A 27,883-nucleotide genomic window follows, 5' to 3' on the forward strand; every position below is an offset into this window, starting at 1 on the left:
TTTTTTTTTAATAGCCATTTATTTAATATAATATTTAGCGCATTTTGATTAATATGTCATATCATAAATAGCTTAATCAGTATGTAAAATAATTTTGTGACTAAAAATGGATTTAAATTATATTAACATTTTCATATTGAGTTAAATTTAATGTTTTACTAGCATTATATATTTAGTATTTATTAACCTGTTGTTCGCTGAATGCAAATAGAACCGGCAGCTGAACTAGAGCGATCAGACGGGTCAATTCATGACGGGATGGATCAGTCCGTGACGGGCTAACCATTTGGTGAGGCGGGGCGGGCCAACCCGTCAACTTGACGGGTTGAGAAATTTCCAACCCAACCCATTCTAAGGCGGGTTGCGGATTTAGCGGGCCAACCCGCGGGCTCATCAAAATTTTTTAAAAAAATTAAAAAATATTTCATACCTTCAACATTTTACTTCGAAAAAGTTTTCTACAATTAAATGTATACATAAACATATATTTTAAATAATAAATTGGCCTAAAACTTAATTTACATATGCTTTTCAACCCGTGGGTCAACCCAAGCCCGAGCGGGCCGACCCGCACGGGTCGCGGGTCTAGGCGGGTCGACCCACGACGGACTTGAGTTGATAAAATTCCAACCCAACTCACTTAAATTATTTAACGGGATGAGTTAATCCGACGGACCCAACCCAAACGGCTCTAACTGAACCAACCCTGTAAATGCGTTTCCCGTTCCTACGACATTACCTACTCGAAGGCCACCTCACCCTGACGAGCTTGTGGGTGGCTCCACCCTTCCTTTCACTTTCGCAGCCCAAAATGTCAATCGCTACGAACGCGACGAAGACTTCTGGCTCGAGAACCGCGCGCGGATCCTCCGTCCTCTCCCTCGCCTCGCCCCCTTCCTCGATTCGTCTGCTCATCGATGCTTCGTCCTTCACGAGCAGTCGGGTCGTTGATGGATTTCGGGAGGCTTTTCTGGGCTTTGACGCTGGTGCTGCTCGTTCCTGGATCGGTCCTCGCTGGCGATATCGTGCATGATGACGACGACATCCCCAAGCGGCCCGGATGCTCCAACAAATTTATTCTGGTAAGTTCCGTCCTAGGTTCCTTTCTTATGTTTCTTGGTACGCTGGAATACGTCGGTTTGTCGACGGGTGAGCACCGACGGTTTTCGGGTTTTGCAAGTTTTTTCCTCGGGTTAGGATGGTTGCAGGTGAGGAGATTGGGTCTTCGCAGTTTTTTTCGTCTTATTTTTTTTTTTTGGCTTGACAACCTTGGTGATGCCTTGAATCTTCAACTTTTGGGCTCTTCAAATGGAATGAGTTCTGTGTTGTGACTTGTGTGTTGGAAAAAGTTAAAAAGGAGGCTCTGTGATTTTCGACTCTGCCTGTGGTGGATAAGTTATGAAGACTATGAGCTTGTGGGTGTTTTTTAACTTCCTATTCCTGTTCGGTGATTAATATGTCAAGCTTTCCCTTAATCGTAATTCATTTTTCAATATTATTGATGTCTTCGCAGGCGTTTCTCCGCCTACTTTTGGGTTAATTGTATCACCTTGACCTTATTTCCTTATCCATCTTAGCAAGAGTGTGAGGTTTTGGATGGCAGAATGTGAATTTCTAGAGGCGGAGGTGGTAACATGAGCGTAGGTAAAAAAACTTTCAGTCTTCTCAAAAAAAAAAAAAAAAAGATTTTGCTATCTTGGCCAACTTCGACTTCATCATTAATGGTCGTATTTTTGCATAATGTTTTTTTTTGTTAAATTACAACTGTCATTAGGTAGCAAAATCTTGCACACTAATACAGAAGTGAGATTTAATCCATGGTAATTTTGCCAAGTACCAATATCTTTACCACCAGTATTTGTCTTAATGGTACATGTGGACTATTCATGTGTTTGAACAAGTTGCAAATTGTGAATTTGAAGTTTAGTCCTATCCTCCATCCTCAAGCTCAACTTCAGCCAATCTTTAAGGTCAGTATACTGGGATTGAAAATGTGAGGGAGAGAAGTGAAAGTAACACACAAGTTTTACAAGATGATGGAACCCAATATGTAAGTTTGTGCTCTTTTATCTCCCCTCCTAACTTTTCATCCAAGTAAACATAGCCGAAGTGAGTTTGACTTGAGATGTTGCCATGTGGAGTTACCAATCATAATACATGCACTAACCTAATACAATTACTTACAATCTTGGATCTTGCGAGTGAATCAATTGCATTATATGCATGGACTTTGCATCTAGTTGACCACTTCACAAGCTTGGATCCTATGAGCTGACTATTCACATTTATAGTGTGCGCCCATAAGCTGATTTGTTTCTTAATGAGCCTACACCCTAATGGCACTTCAGGTAAGGACATGGTGGGTTGGTGCTTATTACATTGCAAGCATGGATCCCCATGAGTCAGTCGATCCTTTTCTTGGGATTTTAGGATACACATGGCTGCAATCCTAACTCCCAAGAGCCCAGGCCATCCGTACCCGGTAAGAGTTTCAGTTGTATCGTGCAGATTTCATATACTACATATTAGGCGCCCATCGTTGATCCACTGCCTAAAAATTATCTCCAAGGAATCCCTCTTCTGTGAGGATGTCTTGCATATTGCACGAATGTTGTATAGTTCATCCCAAGTCCCTTCAGTCGATTAAACACCTAAAAAGGGTTTTCAGCTATCCTTATCATGTAAGGGTCTCCAAGGCATTGCAAAGGTTGGGATGTTGATCAGATTTGATGTGCTTGAAAAGATTTTTGATTCTTCCCTACTCTAGAAGTGTCTCTTGGTATTTTGGAAAGCAGATAGTAGATCTTAAGTTCTTGCAATCGGCCAACTGCTGAAAAAAGGTTCCAAGGGCACTATAGTCTTTGTTGTGTTAGAATGAATGCCTGAATAAGACAATTCTTTGAGAGAAGAAGCATTATTATGCCCACTAGAAGTGAGAAAATCATATAGGCTGTTGGTGTGGTTATGATGGGTGCATGAGCTATTGGATTGCCCACAACTTTTGGAGTCCAACATGCATTTATGGATACATTTGCTTCCTAGCTACATCAGGTTTCCAGCAGAGATAGTTTATAGCTCCAAATGGGATTCTTCTCAAAAGACACAGGATATCATGGAGGAAGCTTCAATATTGCAATTCAGTCTTTCATAAAGCAAACAAAACAGTTTGAGATGTTATGTTTGACTAAAGTAAAACTCTACCTGCCTTGAGATCAACATACTGATTTCTTTGTTTAACATCTTGTCTAGCTACTTTTTGAGATGCCCGTGGTCTAGATTGAGAAGGTGGATTAAAATAATTATTAGTATAATAGTTCACAAGGACTGCTTTATCTCTTGTTCTGTATTACTCGACTATGCAAGGTATCACATGCCCCCTCTTGTACTGAATAACAACTTTTTTTTTCTCTTGCATTTCATACCAGGTGAAAGTGCCAATCTGGGTTAACAACACTGAAGATAGTGAATTTGTTGGTGTTGGTGCTCGATTTGGCAGTAGAATAGTGTCAAAAGAGAAGCATTCTAGCCGTACTCATCTTTCCCTTTCAGATCCTTCTGATTGCTGCACTGAACTGAAGGAAAAGGTTTTTATTTCTTTTCATCATGTACTCTTCTCAAATTCATGCATAAAAACCATATTGACATTGATCCTGGGGTTATGCATTGGAACTTCATTTTCTTAGCTTGCTGGGGATGTCCTACTAGTACACAGGGGGAAATGCAAATTCACAACAAAGGCAAAAATTGCCGAAGCTGCTGGAGCATCTGCTATACTAATTATAAACAATCGCAGAGGTGAATGCAGCTCCTAATCTCTAGCTAGTGAAAAAAAGAACCTTAATGGAGGAGTAATTCTGTTGTATATATGAAGAGTGAATGACTATTGCATTATTTTCATCTGAATTTTGCTTTATTATCATTATTAAAATTTCCTTCACTTTAATGTGGCCAGCCAAGATGTGTTGAAGATTTCAAATTTTGGTCCATCTATAAGATTTTGAATTTTCGTTGATATCTTGGCATTTGATTGACAGAATTATACAAGATGGTTTGTGATCCAAACGAAAGTGATTTAAATATAACGATTCCTGCCGTAATGCTTCCACAAGATGCAGGTGCAAGCTTAGAAAGGGCTCTTCAACTTGGTTCCTCAGGTAAGTTCTCTTAAGTATGACATATAGACTTCTAAGTATAGTCTTCATGTTTTAGATAAAACAAAATTTTCTGTCTCTTGTCTAATTTACAAACCAAAGTATAAAATATCTGTATTTCCTCGTTAATCTGCTTACAACTTAGAAAATATGAGAGAAAATAATTTCTTTCTCACACACTCTGGTATTGGTACAAGGCTCTCTTGTTTATAGAGAGAATTTATAATAGAAAGGAAACTAATGAAAAGGAAACTAAATAAAGCTAATAAGGAAACTAGTCAAAGCTAATATTTGACAAATTATCCTTTCCTATTTTTTCCAGATATGTATATCTTTTACAATCTATATATTCATAAGAAATGATCCTGGAATATTCCTACAATTATGACTAAATCAAGGACTTTAATGACAGAATTTCCAACACTCCACCTCATGCTGGTTTGTAGATATCTTTTATAGCCAGCTTGCTAGTCAGCTTATCAAATTGTTTCTTGTGTAGGCTCTTCGTTAGTACATCAATTAATTGTTCATCTGTTGGAATATATGTCATGTATATTATTTTAGTATTGATTTTCTCCTTGATGAAATATTTATCCACTTCTATATGCATTATGCGATCATGAAGAACAAGATTATGAGCTACGGAAATAACAACTTTGTTGTCACAATAAACCTTCATAGGAGTTGGGTAAGAAAGCTTCAATTCCTCAAGAATTCTTTTGATCCACATCATCTCACAGATTTCATGAGCAACAACTCTGAATTCTGCTTCAACACTTCTTCTGGCTATCGCATTTTGTTTTTTTACTTTGTCATATAATTAGGTTTCCACCAACAAAGGAACAATAGCCTGATGTTGATCTCATGTCCGTAACACTCCTTGCCCAGTCTACATCTGTGTAGACTTCGACTTGAAGATGCCCATGTTTCTTGAATAATAAACCTCTCCTTGGAGTTCCTTTCAAATATCTCAATATCCTATAGACGGCCTCGAAATGTTCTGCTCTTGGTGAGTGCATGAACTGACTTACCATGCTAATTGTGAAAGCGATATCAGGCCGTGTATGAGATAAGTAAATCAATTTTCCTACGAGTCTTTAATATAGGTCTTTGTCCTTCATTTCTTCAACCCTACCAGCTTGTAACTTCAAGTTAGGTTCAATTTCAACCATTTTACACCCAAGCAAACCTGTTTCTCCAAGGAGATCAAGAATATATTTTCTTTGATTAACAAATATGCCTTCCTTGGACCTTACAAATTTCATTCCGAGAAAATACCTGACGACTCCCATATCCTTAATTTGAAATTCTTTTGTGAGTCTCTTCTTTAGACTGCTAATTCTATTTCATCATCGCCAGTTAAGATAATGTCATCAACATAAACAATCAAAACAACAACTTTACCCTTTTTTGAATCTTTATAAAATATTGTGTGATCTGCTTGACTCTGCAAGAAGCCATAACTAACAACAACCTTTCCAAAGCGTTCAAACCATGCTCTTGGTGACTGTTTGAGTTCATATAATGCCTTGTTTAATTTGTACACTTTTTCTGCCAAGTCTCTTCTCAAATCCCGACGGTAGGCTCATGAGCACCTCCTCTTCTAGATCACCATTGAGAAATGTGTTTTTAATGTCAAGTTGATGTAGAGGCCAATCTGAATTTATTGCAAGAGATAACAGGATTTTGATAGAGTTTATCTTAGCAACTGGAACAAAAGTCTCTTGATAGTCAATTTCATAAGTCTGAGTGAAGCCTTTAGCCACTAATCTAGCCTTGTACCTTTCAATGCTTCCATCAGCTTTACATTTTATTGTAAACACTCATTTACACCCAACTCGTTTCTTGCCTAGATCAACTATCTCCCAAGTGCCACTTCTCCTTAAAGCATTCATCTCTTCCATGACAGCTAAATTCCAACTTGGATCATCCAACACTTCCTGTATATTCCTTGGAACAAACAAGTGTGAAATCCATGGTTTTTTTTTTACCGTCTTTGATACGAAAGATAATTTGCAATAGGATGATTAGTGCAATTTCGGACTCCTTTTCTAATTGCTATAGGAACATCAACTTGGGATAGGGTTATCTAAAATTTTGGTGCCAGAGCTTGGATTTTCAGACTGGTGTTGTGCAGGCTTGACATTCGAGTTGTTGTTCCTCAGATGAAATCTCTTCCTAGTATAAACCTGAAGTTCAGAATTTAGATCGCAACAATCAATTTGTAGTATTTCTCCCCTTGATCGAGAGTCTCCAATACTAGACACTAGAGGTAGGTGATTATTTTCAAGATTGGCCAGAAAAATGATATTGGGAAGTGGGATAGAAATGTCCCAAAAATTGTCATTTACTTCACTTGTCTCTCCTTGAAGAGAATTTTTGGTAAAATAGGGTTTTGTTTCTAAAAAAGACACATCCATGCTCACAAAAGGATTTTTTATTTGAGGATTGAAACACTTATACCCCTTTTTGTTTAACGAATAACCTGAGAATATGCATTTTATAGTACGTGGTTCAAGTTTTGAACGAAATTGACATGGAACATGAACATAGACAGTACATCCAGAAACTTTGATAGATAAATCAGAAAACAATCTAATTTCATGGAATTTTTTTTTAAGACAATCAAGAGGTGTTTTGTATTCTAACACCTTAGTAGGCATCTTGTTTATCAAATAAGAAGCTGTTAAAATTGTTTCATCCCATAAATACTTAGGAACATTCATATAAACCATTATGGCACGTGCTATTTCAAATAAATGTTTATTTTTTCGTTTTGCAATATCATTTTTTTTAGGGGTATCCCAGCAAGTAGATTGATGAAAAATGCCTTTTTCATTCAAAAAATTACCCAAGTGCTCATCAAAATATTATGTTCCATTGTCAGAATGTAGAATACAAATTTTGGTTTGAAATTGATTTTCAATCATAGTGTAAAAATTTTTGAACAAATTTCTCACTTCAGATTTTTTATTTATGAGATAAATCCAACGTAAACATGTATGGTCATCAATAAATATTACAAATCGCCTTTTTCCAAAAAGAGTAGTAATTTTAGATGGTTTCAAACATCACTATGAATCAAATAAAAAGGTTTGTAGGCCTGGTAATTTTTTGGCAAATAAGTTGAACGATGAAATTTTGCAAAAAAACAAGTTTCACAATGTAAAGACCTTCAATCATCCTAGCATGCCCAATCATCATCCCCGAGTTCTGGTCCTGTAATTCACAATGTGATTCAAGAAATATAATACAATAATTAGAATCTTTAGATAGTTTACTAATAGACAAAAGGTTGCAGGCTAATTTAGGAACATGAAGAACAAAATTGAAATTGATTTTTTTCGGTCAGTTTAATAAATCTTTTTTCTGCAATTCTAATTTTCTCATTTCCAGAACAAGGGGCATAAGTATCAAGTAAGTGAGAGCAACTAGACATGTGGTCTGTGACTCCAGAATCTATGATCCACGGAGAGGAGTTTGAACATGAGAGAAGAAAAGTTGGGTGGCTATCGGGTTGTGCTAAGGAAACACTAGGAATACCAGATGAGATGCTGGATTTTATTAGCTTCAAGAGTTGATCCATATGCTTTTTGTTAAAGGGACCTGAGTTGACTTCATTGGTAGGAATTCCATGATTTTTCTCTCCTTGCTTGCTTCTTTTCCGGTTGGCAGGTTGTGATGAATTTTTTAACTTATCTCGCATGTATGGCAAGGTTTGTTATAGAAATCGCACCAAACCCGTGGCTTATCATCAGATCTACGCTGGTAATTTGCAGCCTTGTAGGTAGCATCAGTAAATAAGGCAGAATTTTCAATTGACTCACTGACACTCCTTTTTTCGACCATGACACTCCTTCGACTTTCTTCTCTTTTGACTTTAGCAAATACTTCATCAATGGATGAGAGAGGAGGTCTCTCAATAATCCTTCCTCGTACATCATCAAATTCGACATTGAGACATGTTGAAATAAAGAGTTTTTAATATTCATCATATTTCAGGAGAATTACATATGCTTATATAGCCACACAACCCTAAGCATCAACTTATTAACAAAAGATAAAAAGACTTATCTACCCTTGCTTCTCACAACACTCCCCCTCAAGTTGAATATATATATCAAACATGTTTAACTTGCTAAGAGAAGAGTCAAACACAACTTGGGGTATAGCTTTTGTAAACATATCAGCAAGTTGATCCTCAGACTTAACATAAGGCAGACATAGCTCTCCAGAATCAAGTCTCTCCCGAATAAAGTGACGGTCAATCTCAATGTGTTTAGTTCGGTCATGTTGTACTGGATTATTTGCAATATTGATTGCTGCCTTGTTGTCGCAATACAACCTGAGAGGTAATTCAACCTTTAATCCTATGTCCGTCAACAGAAAACTCAGCCACAACATCTCTGCAAGACCATGTGCCATGGCTCGATATTCAGCTTCAGCACTAGACCGTGCACAAACATTTTGTTTCTTACTCCTCCAAGTTACCAAGTTTCCTCCCAAAAAAGTGCAATAGCCAGAAGTGGACCTTTTATCATCTCGAGAACCAGTCCAGTCTGCATCAGAATAGCATTCCACCTTCAGATCACCACCTCCTTTAAACAGCAAGCCTTTTCCAGGACATGATTTCAAGTACCTTAGAATCCTGTCAACAACCTTCATGTGGATAGTTTTAGGAGCATGCATGTACTGGCTTACTACACTAACAGCATAGGTGATGTCAGGCCTAGTCATAGATAAATAGAGTAATTTTCCAACCAGCCGTTGATACGTTCCCTTTTCCAGACTTGTAAGATCTTCCCCACTAGAACTAGTAAGATCATGATTTACTTCTATAGGAGTAGACGCTGGCCGAGAACCCAGCTTCCCTGTCTCCTTGAGTAAGTCCAACACATATTTTCTCTGACATACATAGATTCCTTCCTTTGATCGAGCGACTTCAATACCCAGGAAGTACTTCAATGATCCAAGGTCTTTAATTTCAAATTCTGATGTTAACTTGGACTTAAGAGCCTGGATTTCTACCTCATCATCCCCTGTAACTATCATATCATCAACATAAACCAAAAGAATGGTAGTGCTGTCCTTTTTCCTTTTTATAAAGAGTGTATGATCAGCATTCCCTTATTTAAAACCAAACAATATCATGACTTTGCAAAACCTATCAAACCATGCTCTGGGAGATTGTTTAAGCCCATACAAAGCTTTTCTTAGCTTGCAAACCTTTCCTTTTGTTTCAATTCCAGGCGGTGGCAACATGTATACTTCTTCATAAAGGTCACCATTCAAGAAGGCATTTTTAACATCTAACTGAAATAGAGGCCAATCATATTGAGCAGCAAGAGAAAGAATTACCCTGACCGAGTTCAGCTTTGCAACTGGTGCGAAAGTTTCCAAGTAATCTACCCCATATGTTTGGGTGAATCCCTTGGCAACAAGTCTGGCTTTATATCTAATCACTTCACCCTTTGAGTTATACTTGATAGCATAGACCCATTTAGAACCAACCAAGTTCTTCCCCTTTGGGGGATCAACTAATTCCCAAGTACCATTTTTGTTAAGAGCCTCCATTTCTTCGTTCATTGCTTCCTGCCACCTTGAATCCCTTACAACTTTATAATAGGAAGAAGGTATAGCATGGTTTGATAATTGTGAAACAAATGCATGATATGAAGGAGACAAACGAGAGTATGAAACATGGTTGGAGATAGGATGTTGAGTACATGACCTGACACCTTTTCTAACAGCAACCGGAAGGCCCAGCTCGTTCATATTTAGAGGTGTGGTTGGCTCAACTGATGAGGATAACTGCTTCACAGGATCAGGAGCTAGAGCATCCGATTCAACCAGCCGATCCATAGGAGGTTCTTGCTTGTGTCTTCGTCGTTTATAAGTAATAATATCTGGTGAAGACTGTGCTCCCAGTGATGGAGCATCTTTTCCCGGTGATAGGGCATCTTTTCTATTTTCTATGACATCCAGTGGAATAGGAGAAGAAACCACTTGAGGAACCACTTGAGGCACAAAGGAAGAGGTAATATTCTCCCCCTGAGGATGAGACTGAGGATAATAATAGGACTCAGACTCAAAGAAAGTAACATCCTTCAAGATATATCTCGTCCTAGTAATGGGATCAAAGCACTTGTAGCCTTTCTGGCAAGTGGAATACCCTATAAAAACTCCTTGTATAGAACGAGGATCAAGTTTAGAGGATTTGGGACCAGGAACATGTATAAAACAAAGAGAACCAAAAACCCAAGGTGTAAGGGAGAACAACTCTACGCTAGGATGAAGAATAGTGAGAGGACACCGGTTCCCGAGACCTTTAGATGGCAATCGATTGATGAGATAAGCAGCGGCAAGAACAACATCAACCCAGAAATATTTGGGTAAGTGACGTTGAATTAATAGTGCACGGGCTGTTTCAAGAATATGACGATTTTTTCTCTCGTCCACTCCATTTTGTTGTGGTGTGTAGGGACAAGATGACTCATGAAGAATTCTTGAGTCCTCAAGAAAAGTATTTAGAGACTGTGCAAAGTACTCACGGGCATTGTCAGAACGAAGAATCTTCACCTTTGAGTGAAATTGGGTTTCAACCATTCTACAAAAATTTTGAATGAGACGAGGAACTTCTTCCCTGGTTTTCATCAAATACAGCCATGTACAGTGGGTGTAGTCATCAATAAAAGATAGAAAATATCGATAGCCATCCAAAGAAGTCACAGGAGAGGGCCCCCACACATCCGAATGAACAAGATCAAATGGAGACAAACTCTTCTTTAAAGACTCAGAAAAATGTGTTCTACAATGTTTGGATAATTGACAGATTTCACATTGAAATGACTGAAGAGAAACAGAAAGGAACAGACTAGGGAATAAAATTTTCAAAGACTGAAACGACAAATGTCCCAACTGAGAATGCCATAAAAGAATTTCTTGATGCTTAGTTCCCAAACACTTGGCTGCAGATTTCAGAGCAGATGTTGTTTCAAGCTGGTAATAATAAAGACCTCCTACTTCACGGCCAGTCCCAATCGTCTGCTTGGTCTCGAGATCCTGGAAGACACAATGATCAGGGAAAAAGGTTACGGAGCAGTGTAGTTGTTTAGTAATGCTACTAACAGAAAGTAAATTAATAGAGACGGAAGGAACGTGAAGTGCAGAGGATAGGAAAAAATGATCTGTAAGTTTTATGGAACCTTTGCCAGCAACAGTGGCTTTGGTTCCATCTGCAATGATCACTTTCTCCTGCCCAGAGGATAAAGGATAAGAAATAAAGGAGTTAGCAGCATTTGTCATGTGATCCGTAGCTCCTGAATCAATGACCCAGGGGCTGTAAGAACTGGGACCAGTAACACTTAATCCCAGGCCACGGATACCTGTGTGCGCTTAAAATGGAGTAGAATCTGCAGGAGTAGAGGCTGAAGATGAAGCCTGAAGCCGAGAGAGAAGATGCTGGAGGTTAACAATATCAGTAGAAGACAATCCCGTGATAGAGGACACAGAGGAACCAATAGTCTCTTCACTTTCTAACTTTTGGATAGCAATATTACTACTATTAGGAGCCTTCTTAGCATTGTGCTTAAATTTTTCAGGTTTCTTTTCCGGATATTTTTCCCAACAGAAATCTGAATCATGATTAGTTCTCTTGCAGTGCCGACAAAATCTGTTCCCTTGTCTTTTAGTTCCCCCCAGGCCGAAACTTGTTTGCAGAACTAATAAAAACAGAGGTCTCCCCAATCGGAGTACCTCCAGTGGAAATCCCCTTGTTGTTCATGGTCCTTTTTCTACCTTCTTCACTTAGAATTTTGTAGTAAACCTGTTCTAGAGGAGTAGGATCAAGACCAAGAATTTGCCCTTTTAAACTCTCAAACTCTGCAGTAAGTCCATCTAAAAATTTAATAATTCTGTCTTTTTCCAGAAGCTTTAAATATCTCTGATGATCATCAGTGGAACTCCAATTTTCCATCCGGTAGTAGTCAAACTCATCCCACAGTCCCTTCAGAGTAGCAAAATAATTGGTGACTGACATAGAACCTTGTTCAAGTTTGAAAATTCGACTGCTGATCTGATAAGTACGCAGCATATCATGTCGACGTCCATACATCTGCTCCAATGTCTTCCACATGTCGTACGCTGTTTTGTTATGAAGAATGACTTGTTTGATGCTAGAATTAACAGAGTTAAGCATCCAAGTCATCAATTGAATATTGTCACGTCGCCAAGTGCGAAAACTAGGATCCTTTTCATCTGGTTTCACTTTAGTGCCATGAAGAATATCAAGTTTATCATGGCCTTCGACATAAAGTTCAACAGCAACTGCCCAAGATGCATAATTTGTCTCAGACAATTTTTCTGATACTATCTGAAGACCGGACCCTCCAGTGCTTGCCATTGTGAAAACTGGTTGTACCTGTCCTGAAGAAGACATAGGGTTCGCAGAAATCCCCGAGGTTTCGCTAGTGTTGTCCGCCATTAAAATTTTTCTGGAAGAGGCGGCGGCAGGAGACTAGGCTGAAGAAAAAGAATTCGAGAGAAGGTGAAGTGCAGGAATTCACAGCAGTTTGAAGAAGCTGCTGCTCTCCGGTGACCAGCAGATCACTGTAGCTTTGCCGGTGAAGTTGGGGCGGTGGCAACCTTGTGGGCACCTTCGGGAAGAGAATCTGCACGTGGCAGAGAGAAGGGAAGAAAGCTTGGTCGGCGCCAGGAGATCGCGATGAAGAAAGGAAGAGGAAAGCTTGGTCGGCGCTAGGGCAAAGAGGAAGAAGATGCGCCAACGGCTAGGGTTAGGGTTAGGGATCGGAACCTGGCTCTGATACCATGTTGAAATAAAGAGTTTTTAATATTCATCATATTTCAGGAGAATTACATATGCTTATATAGCCACACAACCCTAAGCATCAACTTATTAACAAAAGATAAAAAGACTTATCTACCCTTGCTTCTCACAACAAGACAAATAAGAAATTTATAAATACGACTGTCTTCCATGGTTTTATTGTGGTGGTTGCAGTTATCAGCAAATTTCCATTCGTATGTGCCGAAGAGGTCAAGATCCTGCCATAACCTTTTCAATAATTGAAGTATTTGGTGATGGAATCATCTCCTTTATGAATTTCTCCCAACTTTAAAGTCAATTCAAAAACCTGAGATTGGTTACCCAGGTCAGAATACATTTGACTAACATTATCCGACAACTCTTTTATAGTAGGATAGCACATATAATTGATACTTATATCCTCCTCCATGAAGTTGACTAGCCATGTCATAACCATGGAGTTTTCAGCGTCCTATGTGGCATGCGGCGGATTATTAACAGCAAGAGTATTCTTGTTACTCGTGATATAACCGATTTTTCGCCCATGGATATACATTTGGACGGATTGCGACCACCGGAGGAAGTTGTCACCATTGATGGTGGTGATTTGGACGAATGATAGTTGGAATGGTGTTGCGAGATAGTGATAGTGGCAGAGATTGTAATGGTTTCGAACGTGACTTCTGGCATGGCTACTACAATGTTAATGTTGCTCTGACCTATGTTGTTAAAGACGCGAGGTGCACCGAGGCGCAAAGGGGCTATTAGAGCCCGAGGCGCAAGGCGCGACCGAGGCGCGCGCCTCTTGAACATGAGGTTGATAACTACTAAACTATTGACACACTCATATAATATGTCAAATATGATAACTATTAATATTCCACACACATCAATATCAAATATGACAAGCAAAGCAACACCATAATAAAATTAATAAAAGTTCCAAACTTTCAACTTTCAACTTTCTAATTTAAACTAACAAAGTTCATCAAAACAAGCGTAATAAGTCAAATTAATCATCAAGCTCAAGATCATCCTCATTGTATTCTTCTTCTTCTTTATCTTCATCTTCTTCAAATTCAATTTCTTCTTCTTCTTCTTCTTCTTCATCTCTAAGTCTTAGAGATGAGTGTCTCATAGAGGAAGATGTATTTCCCTTCTCAACTTGTTTAGGCCTAGCATATGAACTAGAGGTCATGGATGCAATATTTTTTCCTCTAATACAATATTCAGGCTCTTCAGCTCCACTAGCCCTAGCAACGACATCCCATGTTAAATCATCACCTTCAAAAACCAACTCATCTTCTTCATTATCACTTTCTCCATCCATTCTACCCATCAACCATTCATTATTATCATCAATATCTGTCAAAGAGATGGGGTCAATCTTATCACGTGCATCATACCGAAGTTTTAAGGCACGATTATATTTCACAAATACCAAATCATTTAAACGCTGTTGAGCTAGCTTATTCCTTTTTTTGTTGTGAATCTACAAAATGTCAAAAATCACAATAAGTATAATAAAATAGCAAAGAATATTTTCTACTTATAAAAGTAACATACTAATAGTATTAAACATTTATATTTATTATATACCTGCTCAAATACACTTCAATTGTGCTCACAACCAGAAGCACTACAAGTGAGGCTAAGCACTTTAATAGCAAACTTTTGCAATTCTGGAGTATTTGCTCCATAGCATTCCCACCATTCTGCTGGAGATAATGCTCTTCTATGTCTAATTGCCACATTCCTCCCAAATAGCCCTTCTGCCTTTCGATATATAGAGAGATGGGTAGTGATTTTATCTTGCTCGACAGCGCTTGAAACCAATCTCTCCATAGTTTCAAACAAACCATTCACCACTTCTCCACAGATGTTTGAATCTGTGTATGAATAAAAATATTCTGGATTCAAATAATGTCCGGCCGATGAAGTTGACATTCTCATCTTGCATCAATGATCTCAAACACTTACTTTGTATTTCTCTTCTTTCTCTTTAAAGGCCTTCATAATTGTTTCTTTTGCCCAATCCATAGCCTCATAAATATAGACTATTGCAGGTTTTCTTTCGCCATCAACCAGTCTCAGAACACGGACTAAAGGGACATATATCTTTAAAATATGCACAATACTGCTCCAAAATCTAAGTGTCATGATGATTTTAGCTACCTTCTTCCCCGCTGTTTCTTTTGCCCATTTACTCTCTATCCAATCCTTTGAAATCAACATTTTTCTTAAATTTTGCTTCTGTAGGTGCATCCTTTCAAGCGTAAGAAAAGCAGTAGCAAATCTTGTGACACCCGTCCGACAAAGCTCTTTTTGTCTTGTGAATTGCCTCAACATATTTAACATGCCGGGGCGAACATAAATGTAAGCATTCACACTCATTGCCTTCTTCAATGTTGCTTTAAAATCAGGCAATTTCCCAATATCTTCTAAGATCAAGTCGACGCAGTGAGCAACACAAGGAGTCCAATACAAGTGTGGCCTTTTTGCTTCTAATAATTTTTCTACAAAAGAAGTTAGAAAAATAGATAAGTTTAACATATATAAGAAAAAACATATTAATAAGAAAGAATTAAATAGATTCTTACCAGCAAGCACATTGTTACTTGCACTACCCGTAACAATTTGAACATTACTTCTCCTACACGCTCCACAAATCGATCAAGCAACTGAAATATTTTCTCTCCAATCTTTGCATAATCAGAAGCATCAACTGATTCGATGAAAACTGAACCTTTAGGAGAATTCATTAAAAAATTAATCAATGTTCTCTTTGTCTGTCCACCTGCCATCAAACTACAACCATACTTAGCCCATTCTGTTTCACATGACTTAATGTAATCATTTGTCACACTATCAACAACCTTTTTTAGAAAAGGAACCCGCACCTCATGATAACTAGGTCCTTTTAGACCTATACCATATTGGCCAACCAAGTCCAACATTCTTTTGAAGCTTGAATAGTTAACGGCATTAAAAGGAATTGCCGCATCATACATCCACTCAGTTATGGCCATACAAACTTTTTCCCTCAATTCTTTCTTGTATGCCTCATTTATCGTAGTTTGTCTTTCTTTACCCTTTCTACTTTCAACATTTTTTTTTGTACATTAAGAGCAAAATACGTATCCATTGGACCTATTTGTCTGGGCCTTTTTTGCATATTCACTGATCTAGAACTTGTACTTGTACTTATAGGCGGCACAACTTTAGCTCCAATATCATCCATATCAATATCATCACCAAGAGGGTTTACATCCTCAAAGTCCAATGTCGCAAGTTTAGAAAGATTATTTCTCTCCGTCTTTTTCTCCATGAAATGTTTAATTTCTTTACGTACATAAGACGGACATTTTTTGCAAGTCGTAGTATTTCGAAACCCCCGAACAAGATGTTATTTTGCACGATAGATACCCGCTTTTGTATCTTTTTGACAAAAGTTACAAATTAAATCATTTTTATTGTCCGGATTAACTCTTTGAAAATAATTCCATCCCGGATCTTTTGATATATATGTTGGAGTATCACTACTACCTTTCATGATAATGAAACAAGAAAATAGTCTGAAAAATTAAAAATAAAATAAAATCAATATGGTACCAGTAATAAAAAAACACTGTACAGTACCAGCAATAGCAAAATAGTAAAAAACAAAAAGCAAAATAAGACAAAAAAAAATGAAAAAAAAGTAAAAAAAAATGAAATATTGGACAGCAGCACCAATACGAACCAATAAAAATGGAAAAACAGTACCAAAAAATCCAAAACCGGACAGCAGTAGGAAGCAAAAACACAACCTGCAAAAATTAAAAAACAGGAAACCAAAACAAAACAAAACCGGACAGCAACACAGCAAGAACACGAATCGGACAGCAGCACAGCAAAGAAAAGAAGATACAGAACTGCAGAAGAAAAGAAGATACAAAAATGAAGAAGAAAAAGAAACGAAGAGAAGAAGAGAAGAAGAGAAGAAGAAGATGATAACAGACGAAAAAGAAGAAGAAGACGAAGTGAAGAACAGAAAAAACAGAAAAAAGACGGAAAACATACTTGGGCGACGGCGCAACTCAGCGATGGCGCGACTCAGCGATGGCGGCGGCGGACGGAAATGGGTTCAGGTTTCTTCCTCCCTTCCTGCGTTCTCTTCCTCCCTTCTTGTGTTTTCTGCCCCTGTTTCCCGTGCCCTAATTCCAAACAACGTTGATTTGGAATGTTTTTTTTGGTTTAAAATCCAGATTTGTTCACGATCGATCGCGACGCCTCGATCGCGCCTTCATTGAGGTGCAAAGGCACACGAGGCGTGCCTAGGCGCGTGCCTGGCGAACAACGCCCACCTTGCGTGGGAAGAAGTGTTCTTCCTAGCGCCTTGTGCGCCTTGCGCGTTGAGCGCACCTCAGGCGCGCCTTTAACAACACAGAGCACAGCAAAGAAAAGAAGATACAGAATTGCAGAAGAAAAGAAGATACAGAACTACAGAAGAAAAGAAGATACAGAAACGAAGAAGAAAAAGAAACGAAGAGAAGAAGAAGATGATAACAGACGAAAAAGAAGAAGAAGACGAAGTGAAGAACAGAAAAAATAGAAAAAAGAAGGAAAACATACTTGGGCGACAGTGCAACTCAGCGATTGCGTGACTTAGCGATGGCGGCGGCGGACGGAAATGGGTTCAGGTTTCTTCCTTCTCTTCCTCCCTTCCTGTGTTTTCTGCTCCTGTTTCCCGTGCCCTAATTCCAAACAACGTTGATTTGGAATGTTTTTTTTGGTTTAAAATCCAGATTTGTTCACGATCGATCGCGGCGCCTCAATCGCGCATCGATCGCGCCTTCGTTGAGGTGCAAAGGCACACGAGGCGCGCCTAGGGGCGCGCCTCGTGTCGAACAACGCCCGCCTCGCGTGGGAAGAGGCGTTCTTCCCAGCGCCTTGTGCGCCTAGCGCCTTGGGCGCGCCTCGGGCGCACCTTTAACAACACAGGCTCTGACACCAACTTAGAAAATATGAGGAAAAATAATTTCTTTCTCATACACTCCTAGAATTGGTACAAGGCTCTCCTATTTATAGAGAGAATTCGAAACTAATAAAAAGGAAACTAAATAAAGCTAATAATGAAACTAATCAAAGTTAATATTTGACAGATTAACCTTTCCTATTTTTTCCTGATATGTATATCTTTTACAATCTATATTTGCATAAGAAACAATCCTAAAATCTTCCTGCAATTATGACTAAATCAAGAACTTTAATAATAGAATTTCCAACAAAAATATTGCAACAATGGTAAATTTTAGTTCTTTAAATGAGCTGAACAGCCGCCTAGTCAACTCGTTTTGACATCTCTATGTGGGTGGACAAACTATATTAGAGAAGAAGACAGTTGTATATTTTATTGGCATGTGCCAAATATGACAAAATCTCTACCTTGTAAAATTTGTTTTAATAACAGCTTATCCTAAAAGTTTACCTTATAACAACAATAACAACAACAAGAAGAACAACGAAGCCTTTGTCCCACTACGTGAAATGGCTATATGGATCTTCCTACTCCGTTGGGCTCGATTCCCTATTATATCAATATCTGTATTTAAATAAATTTTATCTTGTTTTATCGTTACTAAACGAGTCTTTTTTTATCTTCATTGTCCTTTATTAATGTGTATTTGTTATGGTCTCACATTGCTTAATTAAGACATTTATTAGACACTTAAGTTCGTGTCCTACCATCTTAAACGTGTCTCTCGGAGTTTTCACTTAATAGGCTCCATTCCGTCTTTCTCTCTAATGTTCTCGTTTTTTTTTATCTTGTCCATCCTTATATATACACACACCCACCTTAATATACTCATCTCTGCGACTCCTTGCTTGCTTCATAGTTCAACATTCAACTTCATATAACATAGTAAGTCTAAATGTCATTTTTTAGAACTTCCTTTTAACCTTTAGAGGTACTTTACGATCACACAAAATACCTGATGCCATCCTCCATTTTAAACCCATAAAAGTTTATCTTCTAGGATAAAAAAATTCGATCAAACCTATACATTTTGTACAATTTTGATCGATTCAAACATTTTTTTAATATAACAATTTAGCAATTTTACTTGTAGTCCATTTTACAAATACACAAGATGATCTATTTTTCTCCAGACTAATTCATGAAAATTCAACTCAACGTTAACATAATTTAGAATGTGTCATGTTATTATTTGAATTTCCTACTAGACAAAGCATGGCTCCTCTTGCTGTGTATTAACTTCCATACATCATCATTACTTCTCATTTCTCTTTTGACATTTGATAATGGATATGTTACACAAACGATTTCTTCAAAAAAATTCCAGTTGCTGTGCAAATCTATTCCCCTGACCGTCCTGAGGTAGATACAGCAGAAGTTTTTCTATGGCTCATGGCAGTTGGTACCATCTTGTGTGCATCATATTGGTCAGCTTGGAGCTACAGGGAAGCTTTAATTGACAATGACAAGATACTGAAGGAGAAGGTCCCCATTTTTCTTTCACATATTGCTCATACCTGTCATGATTTCCTTATTTGATGGATTGACTAATGATCATAGGATGCACCAGAGGAGTTTCTCAATATGAAAAATACAGGATCTAGTGGTGTAGTTGAGATCAACACAACATCAGCAATGTTGTTTGTTGTGATTGCTTCTTGCTTCTTGATATTACTTTACAAACTCATGTCATTCTGGTTCCTGGAGCTGTTGGTGGTTCTATTTTGCATTGGTGGAGTAGAGGTATTATTCATGCTCATCCTTAATTCCTCTGCTTGTTTCGTGATTATTGATTTGTGTACAAGAGCTGGATCCTGATTTTAATAAGTTTCAGCTTTTGAACTGAAATGCTGGCTTTCTTAGCATATAGTTTTGAAAGGATTAGTAAAAAAAGTTTAATTTATTAAAAAAAATAGCAAAAATAGCCAGTCTGATCAGGGCTATCAAACTATTTGGAAAAGTTGAAGGGGAAGAATTAAGGACGTGTCAACTTGAGTGGGGAAAGAAAGGAAATGAAGGAACAATAGTAGTGAAGAGAGGAGGGGAAGAAAGGGAGAGGAAAGAGGCTTCCTTGTTTTCTTTTCCCTACTTGCAAAGAGGAAAAAAAGGGGAAAATGAAAGAAACCGACAAAACTAACCATTTGATTTTGTTATTCCCAAGACATGAAGGGTGAAACTACATTTTCACGACTTTTCCCTCTTCCTGCCCTCTTTTGTCAACCAAAAAAGGGAAAGGAACTCCAAAATTGCCCTCCTTCCCCCTTGTTTTTTCTTCTATCCAAGTAGACATGGTTCTAGTACCAGGAACGCAGTACCAATTTCCACATCAAGAAAGGGGATTTAACACAGAAGAAAAAGAGATTTTTTTTATTAAATCAAAGAAATATCACTCCTTATGAATCCAAACCTTAATTATAATTGAAAAGATAAAGACCAAGTCTCCTAGGAGGAGTGACTTACCCCAAAAAATATAGCGAACTTAAAAACTTAAAATAACTTTTAAAAATTTACAATTTAGTATTTAAATCTACTGCATTACAAGAGAATTTGACTTGTTTTCCATCCCTTATCTCTACTTTGGCTCCCTTCTTCTCAAGTACACATGCTCTAAAACAAAAGAAAAACTAGATGTAGTGTGGTACATTGTTATCAGGTGTATTTATTGTCCTTCCTGTTTGCTTGTTTTTTAAGTCATTCTGCTGAAAGTTTAAAATTACTTAATTTCACTCCTGCAAGCTCAGATAGTTGATGAGGTAGGCAAAGCCTACTCTCAGCAATTTACTGGCAAAATCAACAAAGAAAAAGGATTGAGTCTCATTAGCAGGCTATGATCAGAATGTCATTGTATTAAAATGTTTAAAATGTCATGAAGATAACATAGCTGCAGAAACAAGCTAGTTTTCTTAAATGCCTGTATAGGCGAGTCAAATAGTTAAAACCTATCTTGTTGGACAACGGACCAGTTAGGCGACCAGACTTACTTGAGGTCCTTTTTCATATTCTGTTCTAACAGGAAGGTTCTGTTACAGTATACGGGCATCCAATTTCTAAGAAATGCACTATGGTTGTTGCTTCAACATAATGTCAATACATATCCTTGAACCAGGCCAGTATCTAATGCAAACACAGAAATTAATGGTAGCATTTTTTTTATAGGCAAAGTTATTGCAAGTCAAGTTTCCTATTCTTATGATTGCCTTCAATTTTCCGTGTCACTCTTAATTTCCTCATTCAAGTAACTTTTGAGGTTCTTTCTTTCTACAACTGCTTTGTTTTTGGTGTTTGTGACACCACAAGATGCATCTTCTTCTGTATAATATGTGTAATTAATTGTTTCTTATTTAGATAAACAGAGCAAAAAATGCTTCGCTTTATATGTGATGTAAGGGACACATGATCTGATGAAGTTAGCTTAATTGCATGCATAGCATCTTTATAAGTTACTTTTCTTACCTTTGGATTATAATATTACTTTTGTTGCTTTCCTGTGATTCAGGGCCTACAAACATGCCTGGTGGCTTTGTTATCTAGGTATACTTTTCCTCAAATTTCTTGGTTGTGGCTCATTTTAGAGAAGCAAAGAAATAATCTGATCAACAATTCAGATTTTCTACATATTTCTCTAGTTTTGTTGATGAGAATAGCACTACTACATATATTTATAAATTTTTATTCCCATTTTATCTTCTTTGTAAATGATGTATGATCATTGGGTCATCTTATTTAAGTTATTGATTCACAATGACCGAAAACATTAGTTGCTCTATTGAGTTCTTGAAACTTCTTTTCAAGCATCAGGAATCTCTACCGATGAAGGCTCAGATTGTTGGACCTTGACTAGGGAAAATTGAAATTTGTTGCAAATCAATATTGGATCTCTTTCATGAGAAACAAAGCATGAATTTTCCTATTGATTTGTTCCTTTGTCTCGTGTACTATTTCATCACAAAGTAAGCCCATTTATGGTTTAACTAGTTTATGAACTTCAACCTACCTACGCCTAGGACAAATTAAAGTTTGCTTGATGGCTGGCATGTTGTTAATTTCTACTTTTCTCAATGAATTTTTATTCTCTTACCCTGGATTTTTTTTTTTTGTATTATTTCTCCAGCTGATTAAATTTGGACTTAGAAATGAGGAGAGTTTTAAAGAAATTTAATTGGTTCCATCTACCCACCCAAACCCACTAATTTTTTTTGATATCTGGATTTGGGGATGACTCAAAGTTTTCCCTTTTTTGTAAACTATTAGACACTTATTTTGGTTCTTATGCTATATGGATTAAGAACTTGTGATTTATGAAAATTTTCAGGTGGTTCAAACATGCTGCAAACTCGTTCATTAAAATTCCTGTATTTGGAGCTGCTTCTTACCTTGCACTCGCTGTTTCTCCATTTTGCATTGTCTTCACTGTAGTTTGGGCTGCCCATCGTGGTGCATCCTTTGCCTGGATTGGTCAGGATATCATGGTAATCTCTCAATTGTTTTTTTATCATTGGCTTGTCATAATTTCATTTGCAATTGCACATGTTTAGATCCTCTCCAATCTGGTCAATCAGTAAAGTAAACATTTTTTATGCTGCGGCTGCAAAACTTCATGTTCATACAAACAACAGTCTGAGGATGGCTTACGTAAAATAGATGCTTAGCTCCTGTGACATCATTAGTTATTCTCCTGCTTTTATGTTGTAGACTACAAAATAGAAAGTGGTAAGATTATCTGCTCTGGATTTGTATTCTAATAGTTTTACACGAGTTTGAAATATTATTATGATATTGATTTCAAAACAATATCGGTAATGAGATACTGAATGGTATGAGAACGTGTATTGTTTAGTATCACAAAATAATTACTATATAAAAAGGACGTGGTAAATGTCCATATGTTAATTCATATGAAATCAAGATTCAAGAAGTACCCATGCTAAACCTTACTACTTTTTTTTCTTTGTCAATAATTTTGAATCAATGGATCAATCTGAAGACTTACCTGGTACCATATTCCTTATTGTTTCTCAGTAAGTTTGACAATACCCATATGACCTATGTAACCTATCTTAATTTTAAAATTAAACTTGAATCCTGCATTTACTGAGACCTGGCAATCTTTTTTCACAAATCTGAAGGGTTATTATGGATTACAATCACTTCTGTTCTGCACTTCTAGTATCTTCTCGTAGAAATAGCTTTATTATTCCTACCTGCATTTGGAAAGCTATTTTTTATATGTTATGGATTTTTTTAGAGTGAAAAATGGCAAGAAGCATTAACACAGTATTCTCAAATCCTAAAATTCGAATTTAGTGCAAAATCCCGTTTGGAAAAAGTTCAATTACAAGTTGTGATTTTTGATATCCTGACTGCAAATGAAAATCTTGCAGAATTATTGAGAAATATATTGCATTAGTAGTCATTGGTTTTTGAAGTTTCTGCATTGATGTTTTGGACTGCCATTGGTTTATTTCTGACTTTCTGCCTTGTCATTCAGGGCATTGCATTGATTGTCACAGTTCTTCAAATCGTCCATGTATCTAATCTTAAGGTAGGTTTATTCTTCATTAAGATTCTTTGTGAATGATCTAATTAATCAATCTGTGGTTGTTAGTGGCTTTTAATCAAAGTATCAATCTGAAGATGCAACATTTGCCTGCAATCACAAATCTGCATGCTATCGCGTAGATTTTTGGTCTCCAAGTATCTTTACATACTTTGTTGAACCATCTTCAACTCTTTTTTTCTACCTTGTAAATGGTGCTCTTGCAAAAACTAAACATGAGGTGTCCTTGGAGTGTCCTATACATATCCAATTTACCTGATATCTATACTCCTGGATATGGTAAACTTCATGTCAAATAATCTGAAGCTTTTTCAAATTTATTTTAGGAATCTGAGATATAGTTCTCATCCATGTTATAGAAATTTCTTTGCAGTTCCTCATCTGGTACATGTGCAATCCTCTGTCCAATTAAGTTACTTGTGTTAGTTGAAGTTCAGATTGTTGCTGGTCATAACTGTTTTGTAGTTTGTGTATGACCTCATGTTTATGTTCTGGAATTGGAAATTCAGGTGGGAACAGTGCTTCTTGGTTGTGCCTTCCTGTATGATATCTTTTGGGTTTTTTTCTCGCCAATGTTGTTCCATGAAAGTGTCATGATTGTGGTAAGTGACATTCTTTTACTTGTACTTTATTATGTGACTACTAGTGTGAAAGAAAAAAACAATTGCGCTTTTCCTGTAGGTAGCACGAGGAGATGGGACTGCAGAAGATGGTGTGCCAATGCTACTTAAGATACCACGCTTGTTTGATCCATGGGGTGGATACAGCGTAATTGGTTTTGGTGATATCATTTTACCTGGGCTGATTATTTCATTCTCATTAAGGTTAATTAACAATGTTCCCATTATTTCCTTGTCATTTAATGTGTTTGGTTGGGAAAAGTTTCTAATTTCATTTTCAAAAAATATGATAAGAGAAATAAAATAAATATTTAAAATTGATTTTATTTTGACACCTTTGAGTTTATTAGACGTGAATGATGTCCTCTCTCTCTCTCTCTCTCTCTCTCTCTATATATATATATATATATATATATATATATATTTGTATCTTGTTGTGGGACCGACGATACTGATAGTTTGGGGTGAGCGATATCATCTTTTGCTCTTATATATATAATTTTTAATGGATTATTTTATTTCTGAAAGGGGATAAATGTTAACTCAAAATACCATGAAAAAGAAGCAGAAAGTTTAATTGTATCTCCATTTTTGATTTGATTTGATTTTTTTAAGTTCTTACCCCGTTTTGATTGGTCACTGAAAGAGTCTGGAGGTCTGATAAATCATGTGAAAGTTTAGCCAGAAGATTTCTTTATTTTTATAGTTATTCTCCAACTTTAGGATTAACTGATAATTTGCCTTTTCTTTTCCTTTCACCTTTTCCTTGTTGACTATTGTTTTTATGTTCTTTATTTGGCCTTTGGATTCTTTTGCTGGAATCATATTCTTCAATTCTTTGATTTTGATGGTTGTGGTAACACTCTCTCTCATCATATGCCAAACTTCTTTTATCATGCAGATATTGAATGTGTCTGCTTGGAATTCTCATTTCTACTAACATGTCATTCCTAACCGCTAATGTACTCTCTGTTCGGTTGGTTAGTAGACATGGTAGGGGCTTTGCATAGTTCCTTTGGTTAGTAGCATCGATATGACTGAAACATCATAGTGCTTGTTTGAATGTGATGGAATCACGTTAAAAGCGCCTAAGTTGTCCGAAGTATCAAGTCACTAGTTGTCGCCCCTAATTTCTAACTGAAGTATGGCAAAATGGTTGGAGATTCTAGTGTTGACACGAGTGATGTATGTATACCCTATCTATGAAGATATTTTATAGGGGGAATGAGTTACAACCATATGCTACTTCCAAATAACTTATGGCTGATCCCATAAGTTTGATGCTTCATTTTAACAAATTATATTGTTCTTTTCCTTACTATAAGTGGATTTTTTTCATGTTCAAATTCTTGGTAATTATTAGAAATCGAAAATAGCCCATGAAGCTTATTTATCCAAACTATTTTCGTGGAATATTCTTTCGAAGTAATTAAATGATTCATGGTTGTATGTGAATAGAATTTGTTTATTTTTCCACGATATGCGCCATTCAAAAGAGGATCATATGCTTTTGGCAAGTATTCTTGTTTATTCTCATCATTGCATAATCTGGTCCTTTTTTCTAGTATATCTAGAGTAAGAGATACTTTTTCTTTTTCTATAATTTTTATTCTACTTATTAATTCATTAATATCTGCAAATATAATTTTCAGGTATGATTGGGCTGGAAAGAAAAGCTTGAGAGCTGGTTACTTCTTGTGGTCCATGATGGCTTATGGTTCTGGTAACTTTATAACTCCTTTTCGTCGCTCATATGAGCAACTGCATGTGTCAGAGCTATACAATTAACAGAACTCAGCAAAATATATAAACAATTAGGCAACTTCTTTCAGATGTAACCTGAAGCCCTTATAAGAATTAATGACTCATTTTCCTCATCTGTTTCAATGTGTACGCAACAAAGACCATCATGGATGACCAATACCTGCTCTATCTTTTAGTTGCATGTAGTTCATGTTTATGTCGAGAATGGTATTTTCTTCTGTTTATCTATAGGCATTATATTTGTCTACCGTCTGTTCTATTGTTTTATTTGATTCTAATTTAGTAATAAAGCTATCCTAACATTATTTTTCTCACTGTTTTAATTAGTTTTGTCCATTCTGCTCCCTTTTGTGGATTGGATAGATTATTCCAATTTTTCAATTTACCGATATGAGCTGTTGCAATATGGAGCCTGAGTTCTATTTCTATGTCATTTGCTCAATCAAAAAGTGTTGAACTCCTACTCTTACATAGAATATGACTGATTCAACTCAAATAACAATATCTTCCTAACTGAATCCCATTGGTATTTGCTCCATAATCTATGGCAAGAATATCGAACTTGGTGCGACCTTGGGCATAGGCTAACCGTTCATGCACATTGTAGCTCGTGTTTCTTACATCTAATTGTTTAACTTTTTTGTCAGTTGCTATCTTGTTCATGCACCTCGTTATGCTTGGCTGATCAGGAAGCCAGTAACGAGCACAATACGATGTTACATCATGTTCAATTAACTCTTGAATGTACCATGAGAACATTAACCAGGAACAATAAAGCTAAGATGACAGTTAGTTTGCTTTGAACGAATGTACTGCTGCTCTAAAGAATTACTCAAATGCTGTGCGCGCTCATGTCGTTCTGCAGGTCTTCTTGTTACATACATCGCCTTGACTCTAATGGACGGGCATGGTCAGCCAGCCCTGCTTTACATTGTGCCATTCACATTGGGTAAGTGGAAATACACAAAGCCAGAATGGACTAATGGCTAACAGTACACATTCATGAGCATTACTTTGAGAAACTACGGTTCCAACAACTACCGGAAGATCGGAATTTATTTTAATTAGAACATTTTGTACTAAGACCACTACTGTTATGCAGGCACTCTTTTGGCTCTTGGTTGGAAAAGAGGTGAACTCGGAAACTTGTGGACGCGAGGGGAGCCATTCAGAGTTTGCCCACACATTCAACCTGAGGAGTTGAAGGCAACATCTGCAAACTTCATCGGAAACTGAAACGTACAGCTTTAGGATTCAGTCCTGGACAAGATCATACACCAAGAACCTCTGGAGGCGCTGCATTGTGCTAGGGTTGATGCAGATTGGATCCACAAGGATTTTATGAATATAGACTTGGACACATGATAGTAATAACTAGGAGTGTTTGTTTGCCAATGTAATGTTTTTCAACATTTCTGATGTTAAAATTAGGAGTTCGAATTCTGCTTCTCAAGTGCAGTTAACCGATTGAATCAATTAAATTTAGATTAGCGAAATTTTAGTTAAATCAAATTAACCGATTGAATCAATTAAATTTTAAAAAATAATTATTTTAATTTATTCTGTTTGATCTCGGTTATTAAATTTAGATTTTGATTAAATTAATTAAATCTAATTGTTTGCAGTCGATTGATGTGATTTTATATCGGTTTAATTTATTCTATTTTAATGATAAATTTTGATTGGTTAGGTTTGTGCAAGTGTTATTTTAAAGACTGTTAAATTTATCGTAGCAGCCGTTACAGCAACCGTAACGGTGGTTCCTCTCGACAAGACGACAACCCCGCCAGAAAGTTCTTTGATCCAGAGTGTTCGTATGCATAGCCAATTTTGAAAGGATTAGGGATTGGTTCACGCTGATGCATGAAGCAAGAGTGAGAATCAAGAGGTTATCGAAGATGTTCCTCCTGATCATCGAAAAACTCTTGCTTTGGTGCTAAGTTATAT

General features: G+C 37.0%; 1 protein-coding gene across 1 annotated transcript; it reads left to right on the forward strand.

Annotated features, from left to right (window-relative positions):
• Positions 1-805: 805 nt before the first annotated feature.
• LOC121970325 (signal peptide peptidase-like 5) lies at positions 806-27,389 on the forward strand. The gene is made up of 14 exons (XM_042520948.1): positions 806-1,082; positions 3,426-3,584; positions 3,684-3,795; positions 4,035-4,154; positions 19,323-19,480; positions 19,556-19,738; positions 21,492-21,526; positions 22,308-22,464; positions 23,484-23,537; positions 24,062-24,154; positions 24,234-24,376; positions 25,825-25,895; positions 26,802-26,885; positions 27,039-27,389. Exons 1-14 carry the CDS (start codon positions 918-920, stop codon positions 27,170-27,172), a joined length of 1,668 nt encoding a protein of 555 aa, XP_042376882.1. The 5' UTR covers positions 806-917; the 3' UTR covers positions 27,173-27,389.
• Positions 27,390-27,883: the final 494 nt, after the last annotated feature.

Source organism: Zingiber officinale, chromosome 4A, assembly GCF_018446385.1.
Source record: "Zingiber officinale cultivar Zhangliang chromosome 4A, Zo_v1.1, whole genome shotgun sequence".
Taxonomy (NCBI): Eukaryota; Viridiplantae; Streptophyta; class Magnoliopsida; order Zingiberales; family Zingiberaceae; genus Zingiber; species Zingiber officinale.